Below are 7,164 nucleotides of genomic sequence, written 5' to 3' on the forward strand. Positions count from 1 at the left end.
TTTCTTGTCCCACATATATGGCGTGCAGCCGTGCACGGCAATGCAATTATTTTGGAAGATGCAGTTTTCATCATTGGCCTGTTAATTTCCCATATAGCCTAATTCCGGTATACTTTATAGACAACCCACCTAAAACCTGTAGTTGGCTAGCAGCATTTTGCTCTTAATTTAAAACTGGTGTGAAACTTTAGCATTCTGATATAGCCTAATAGGCCTACTACTGGCCCATAAACATCTGAAAGGGAAAAAACAAACAAGGCCTTTAAATCACAGTGGTGGCACACAAAACTCATTATACCACATGATCCATATATAAAATGATGCACATCGAGGCCTTTGCAAATTATATTAGAATTATTTTTTATTATTGTCACGCTTGGAGCTATCGCAAATAAATACATTGAGCCCACATTGGATCCCGCCCTGCATGAATGTAGTACAATATAAAACTCATTAGGCCTAAATCTCCTTTTTTATAAACGTTCGTATAATTAATTAATTTGTCTTTTTTCTTTTTTACTGCTACTGATATCCAAGCGCCGATGCTGTGGTGAGTCTCTGTCCGTACAGGGCATAGGGAGAATAGTATGCCCCCGTGGCAGGGGGCACGGGCACCGGCGCCCCGGTGGGCAAGGGGCTCTTTGAGTACGGGTGATAGCGGCCGCTCAGTCCGCTCAGCGGGTGGTGTTGGGACCGGAGGGCCTGCAGCGCGCCGCCGGGGCTCCCCGGGCCTCCGTTGGGTGGCATGCCGTGCATGTGGCACGCCATGGCGGCCGCCGCGGCGGCGTTGGCCAGCGACGACGAGCCCGGGTAGCCCGAGATCAACTTCTCCGTCCCGGCGAACGCCGTGTGAGTCCGTAGGTGACCGAGGAGCTCCTCGGAGGAGGAAAAGCGCTTGTCGCAGGGTCCGTTCGCCGACACCCAGTTGCAAATGTGCGGCAGCGGGTCGTTCGGCAGCATGAAGCCGTACGGATAGAGCGGGTGCCCGCCGAAAGACGACGAGTGCACGCCGTGCATGCCGGGGTGCGTCTGGTACATCATGTATCCAGCTTTTAAAGCGTTGGCGGCCGCGTCGTGCGAGGCGCAGTTGGCTGCGTTGGCCGCGTTGGACAGGTGACTCGCGCAGTGGTAGCTCAGACAGTACGGGTCTCGACACAGGCTGGCGGACATTAGGCCAGGGGGACTCGATCCGGCCTTGCTGCATGCAAGTGAACTGGCGAACTGATGTGCACTCAAAAGCTGGCTGCTCGATTTGGCGTGGTCTGCTAAAGTCATTCCCGCCGGGGAGAGAAAGTGTTGGTGGTAACCGGCGTATGCACCTGCCAGGCTGCCCGGGTAGGACATCCCAGCAGGGGGTAAGGGGAAAACCGTGTGGCCGGGCTTATAGGGGGACACGGGCGCCACCAGCCCGGACCCCAGCACGGAGGATGATGACGAGGTCACAGATATCGAGTCTGATGTGAGCGTCTTGCCCCCAGATGTGTTGTTCTCCCCATGGTGCTGGCTCGCGTCGGAGTTAATCCCACTTATCCTATGGCTGCCATTGCTCTCCGTCGTACTGTTTTTATTGCTGTCAGAATCCTTCTTGTCCTCCTTGTCCCCCTTGCCCTCTGACGGCAGCGGGGACACGGAGGTACACGAGCTGGGGCTGCCTGTCCTTGGAGTGAACGGCTGGCAGGTGGCGCTAGGCACTCGGAAACTAGTTTTATCCTCTCTGCTCTCTCTGCTGCTGGAAGAGTCCTTGTTCTTCTCTGACGATGATGATGATGATGATGATGATTTGGAGTAGGGTTTGAAGCTCGATTTGTCTTCGGCTCCGATATCACTCATCTTCAGGGGTCCGGATTTCGTCTCCTTGTCACTAGATCCATTTGAGCCGGTTACAGATGACAGCTTGGAGGAGGATGGCGGGTCTGGTTTGCCGATCTGAGAGCACGTCTGAGCCAAAAGAGCCAGTGGACTTTTCTTGGCATCCAGCTGTTAAAATATAAAACGCCACATAATATTAGTATAACATATAGTAGGCCCATTGATTGAAGCACTCTGCTCGTTGTGTTTTAGTTGTATAGCCCTATACCTCGTATGGCCTAATTGTATATGAATTATTGGGAAATCCACAATTTGTTTTCCGCGTTAATACGCACGGGGTTTTAACGCATTGCGCATAAACTTGCCTCACGTTGAAATGCGAAAACAGCACTACTAGGCTACTCATCGGCTGTCCCATATACAACAAATGCCAGGCATTAAAGTAAAGTAGCCTACATTTTGCATGTTGGGGTGTATAGGACATTTTAAACTGATACGGTACAGTCGTCTATACAAATGTGTCCGATGTTGTCACTCTAGTCAGGTCAGGCACATTTTAGAAGCGCTTCCTTACCTCAATGGGACTGATAGGTGTTGACGGAAGGGGTTGAAGGTACTCCGGGTGTAAAATGTGTCCTCCCCGTGCCGTGAGCATTTTCAAAACCTTGATCGGAAGACGATTAGCTTGCCGTGAAGGGTCCGAAGGAGAAACGGAGTGAACGAATTTTAGCTTGTTGATTTTCGCGTCCCTCTTCTCTCCAGTGGAAGAACCGTCGCTCCTCTCCCACACTCGAGTCGCAGTGCTATTTGTCAGTTCAGAAGAGACCGCGGGCGATGTGATCATGACCCAATTCTCATTGAGCTTGTAGAAAAAGACATGCGATCAGTCAATTATTATTACAAAAAAAAAAAAAAAAAAGACCCAGAAGAGTCAAACAGCATCCCACAGAATATAAAGCCCTTGTTTCCTTCTTATTATCACGCAGTGGAAGCAAATGTATAAGCTTTTGGTTAAATAATCCTGGGGTGTCAGCAATAACAACATCCGCACATATCGCTGTAGCAGCTGCGACCGTAGTGTGGCTTCATCCTCTGTCAGTGTCGCTGTGCACTGTGGCAGTGGGTCCGAGCGCGTCCTCGCTAATACGTCGGCTCACAGTGTCGCTGTGCTGTGGCAGGAGAGAGAGAGATAGAGAGAGAGAGAGAGAGAGAGAGAGAGAGGGAGGGAGGGAAAAAAACACTCCCTTTCCCTTCAGCAGCATCTGAATTAGTCCCGAGATTAAAGCCTTTGCCGCCTTCCAATCAAATGAGACCCCGAGGTGATTGGAGGGTCAAGGGAATGTGACGTGCCCCCTCCTCTCCTCCTCCTTACATCAGACGGGCGTGTATTTCGCCCACTCCTAGCACTTTAACTTATCTGTTTTACGCGCGCGTTTATGCATATTTCGAGCCTTTACGCATGCGTGCTGCTGGTTTATTTATGATAGTTAGTTGCAGGGTGGCTTCGACACTCATTTAGAACATATACCACATTTTAATCCCCCCAGAGTTAATAAATCCGAGAGTGTATAACCAAATGGGCTTATAGGCTATATCAATATCATAGACATGGGATATATAGCCTATTGAATGTTTTTGCCAAGACGTGTCCTTAATGTGAGTACCGGTAACTTAACCTTTTGATTCATCATTATGTAGCATATATAGGTAAACTCACTGTTTTGACACACGTAAATAGCCTACCTAAACCATTGATGGGGTCATTCAGGTTCTCACAGGCTATCGGAGGCCTAAAGTGCTCGGCTATAATCGTGCATGTTCCACATTTTGAATAAGTTAGGGCCCGTTCCCCTCTCAATCACACTCCCTGTCATCTGTCGGTTCTGTTTTGCGTGCCAGTTATCTGTCAGCTGTCAGGCTTCTCTCTCTCTCTCTCTGGCTGCAGTCAGATGGATTCGGGTCAGCTACTGTAAGGGAAGCCAGTGAAAACGGGAGGATTGATTGTGGTAGAAATGAAAATATAGGCTATACTGTATAGGCTATACATTTGGTCAATATTTTCCTCAAATGTCACAGAAATCAACTTTTTCGAGAAATGTCTCAAAACTGTCCTGTGTGCCTCGCTGTCGTCGTTAATCACCTCATCTCCCACACAAACACAATCAAATACACTTCTTACTCAATAGCCTATAAATGTCTTGCTGATCAGGCAAAAGTTAAACATATGCAACTGTTTTTTCTTTTTTGATTGATAACAGTGGTGCTGTTTTCGGCAACGGCTGTCAGGCAGTGACACAGTGTGTGAGTTATTAGGGCAGAGAAGGGCGGCCATACATTTCTAAACGTCAGGCAAAAACTCCTTTATTGTCCACGTGATGGATGGCCCGTTGCACCAGACACCAAATACTCCGCATTATCCTTAAATGGGTGCACATTTTTTCGTTGCCATAATTCATTACGTTTAAACAGAAAGTTTAGAAATTTCAATAATTCACACGGTGACATGTTTATGAATCACCCATTCCATGCAAATATAATTATTTACAACATGCAAGTCCTCTTTACTCTATAAATGACATATTTCACCATGTTAGTGGCCTAGTGGCTGCATGACTACAACTTACTTTGTCATTCTCTTCTCAGCCTAACCTATTTTCTATAGGCTTTTCACACATTCATAATGTGAATAGCCTACATTTTTTAATTTCTGCTTTAGATACAATTCATTTTGTTGTTTGGTAATTCCCAAAATACAATGTTTTACATGGCAATTGGGTAAACTAAACTCTCTGTATAGGCAACTATTAATAGTATTATTATTTATAATATTATTTAGTGTTGTGGGCATAATAGCCTTATAGCTGGTATAGGCTACTTCCTATATGTCTCTGTGGGGTGGACTATGGATGGAAACCTCATATTATATGTCCAAAACAGTTTACTTTTCACTTAATATGAACAAAAACATTATCTCTGCTTTCTACAAGCTGTCTACAAGCCGCAATTACATGTAGATGCTATTTTCACTATACGTTTGTGCGACATGCTCTTGTATGATGAAGTAGGGCATTCATAAAATAAAAAAATCACACCCGTGTGAAGTGAGCTCTATATAGGAGGGGCTAGTCCCCCTCAAAAAAATAAAAAAAAATAAAAAAGTTGAAATATGGAGATAAGAGTTTCTGTCCGACAGCAACAATATTGAGATTATTTGGAACATTGACTGTAAATAACATTTGTCATTTGCAGTTCATTCATTAAAAATGTAAAATAAATGCTGTGATCAAACTTACAATGGATATATTATAAATACACTCTCTACGTGCAATTTTCACATTCCAGCAAATTTCATTTGGAAAGTCTTCCTCATGCAGTCTTCTGAAGGTCTCTTTAGCGGTAAATGTGGTAATTGTGGTGAAAGATCTACAGAAATAATTTATAGTCAAGTGTTTCACCAATCCAACGTATATGTTGACCGGGTCCTGCACCGGTCTATACTTTGGTTGGTCGCCTCCTTTTTCCCCCTCAACACCAGAACTCTTAGCCAAAAATTGCAACGTATTGTTGTGTTCACCTATTGACATTCCCATAATTGGTGTCCAGTTTTGTATAAGGGAAGCCCTAAACATGCTGCCACTGCATGCTGGGCTTCAAGAAATGGTCTGATGGCTAATGTGGAAATGTGGCATTGTAGTGTAGAGCAAATGGAATAAGCTCCCCGCACCACCACTTGACATGAAAATTCACCTTGTGGCAGGCAGGCAGCACAGGGTGTGCCAGCTCAGCGGGGAGACAAGCAGGCCAACTTGATCTGACAGGTGAAAAGGGGAGATGATGGTTAAAAGCTTCTATTGTTCCATATCTCTTTCGTGACTTGTCAGGTCCCAATAGAGGCCTGCTAAAACCATGGAGTCTCCTCCTTGTCACATGAAAACACCTCGTATAACCAGACTATACAGTGATTGTCCGTTTAATTGATTTGCTTGGCACTGAGGCTTGTCACATTAATAATTGTTAAACGTGACCCGTTGTGTCAGCCAGAGTGGTCTGCTTATCAGGAAATTAACAGCCCTAACTAACTAGTGTGTATGGTGCATGTTCATCTGAGGTACAAAACAAAACAAAACGACATAACAAAACGTTTGCTTAATCATGTGCTTTTATGATATAATTATGTGTCTGCATGCGATGTGCGGCTGTGTAGAACAGGTTAGTGCTGCTCTTGTTTATACTGACATTCTCAACATTGTTGTATGACTTCTTTATGATTAATTATTGAGATCATGTTTTACTTGGCAATACACTCATGACTTTATATGAGTGCTCACACCATGGTCACATGGTATGTGTTACTTGGAATGTCTTAAAATGGTTTGTATGTTGACGCCATAGACTAGAGGCCTGCAAGGAAACTGTATAACGTAAGTGTTCTCACTGATTGTATCATTTACACCCTAACCTGAACCCATCCAACGTAGAACAGGATACTATACTTTTACTAGTACATAGTGTGAGTGAATAGGCTTCAGATTGTGCTCTCCGTGGATTTACGAGTGCTTTTTTACCAGGGCACAGTTAGACATTAAGGCCCTCTGAAATATCTATGTGACTGACTGACTGACTGACAGCTTGAAATTGCTCCAATAGCCTTGATAGCATGGTAAATGCACCTTGCATGTGGACTGTGTCTCTAAGTGGAGGAAATTAGACTCTGAGTTGAGCGATGCCTTTCAGCCAAACTGACAAGAAACCGGGGCTGCTTTCTTCATACGCCCGTGGAGGAAAACAGCCCCACTGAAGCTGTCAGAGTAGAAGAGGTTCAGGGAATGTGTCAGGAAGTATTTCAGATATTGTGTTCTTAGGACAGGACATTTGAGATACTAAGTCATACCCCATTCCCCTTGGCTGCACCTATGGCATTTTTGCCTCTCTTCCAAATACTGTTGCATTGATGTCATTTAAAAAAAATAAAGACTTTAACTTCAACTTGACATGAAATACTTCCACTATCTTGCCGGAAGTCAGACTACAGAGTACAGCAGCATGACAAAGAAGAGTAATGCCTGATTTATACTTTGTCGTATGACAGTGTCACATGCAGACAATAGCAGATCTGCAAGCTCTCCGTGCGTCGTGTATGCAACACGTCGTGAGCTTGTAGATCTCCTATTGTCAGCGTGGCGGGCGCAACACTTTTGTACGACGGAGCATAAATCAGGCGGTGGAAAAGTTGAGTTGCGGCCAAGATCGTGTCAGTGAAGGCTCTTTTGCACTTTGTCTCCTCAATTAGTTAAAGCTGCTAGGGAGTAAAGTGTATGGAGATTATGCTGTCGTCCACTCTCCGCCAGGTGGGTT

At 45.2% G+C, this 7,164-nt stretch overlaps 1 protein-coding gene across 1 annotated transcript; it reads right to left on the reverse strand.

The window, feature by feature from the left end:
- Window positions 1-345: 345 nt before the first annotated feature.
- On the reverse strand, window positions 346-2,998 carry LOC306915437 (zinc finger protein 503-like). Its single transcript, XM_079492761.1, has 2 exons — window positions 2,384-2,998; window positions 346-1,977 (listed from the first exon to the last, which is right to left on the reverse strand). The coding sequence occupies exons 1-2, from the start codon at window positions 2,651-2,653 to the stop codon at window positions 523-525; spliced, it is 1,725 nt and encodes a 574-aa protein (XP_079348887.1). The 5' UTR covers window positions 2,654-2,998; the 3' UTR covers window positions 346-522.
- Window positions 2,999-7,164: the final 4,166 nt, after the last annotated feature.

The sequence above is a fragment of the Electrona antarctica genome (genome assembly GCF_951216825.1).
Source record: "Electrona antarctica genome assembly, chromosome: 22".
In the NCBI taxonomy this organism is placed as follows: Eukaryota; Metazoa; Chordata; class Actinopteri; order Myctophiformes; family Myctophidae; genus Electrona; species Electrona antarctica.

What these genes read in the sequence shown, in the direction of transcription:
- LOC306915437 (XM_079492761.1), bottom strand. Translation starts at nt 2,653, where the DNA reads ATGATCACATCGCCCGCGGTCTCTTCTGAACTGACAAATAGCACTGCG. An exon ending in CACCTATCAGTCCCATTGAG is followed by an intron (nt 1,978 to 2,383) that starts GTAAGGAAGCGC and finishes ATATTTTAACAG; the next exon opens with CTGGATGCCAAGAAAAGTCC.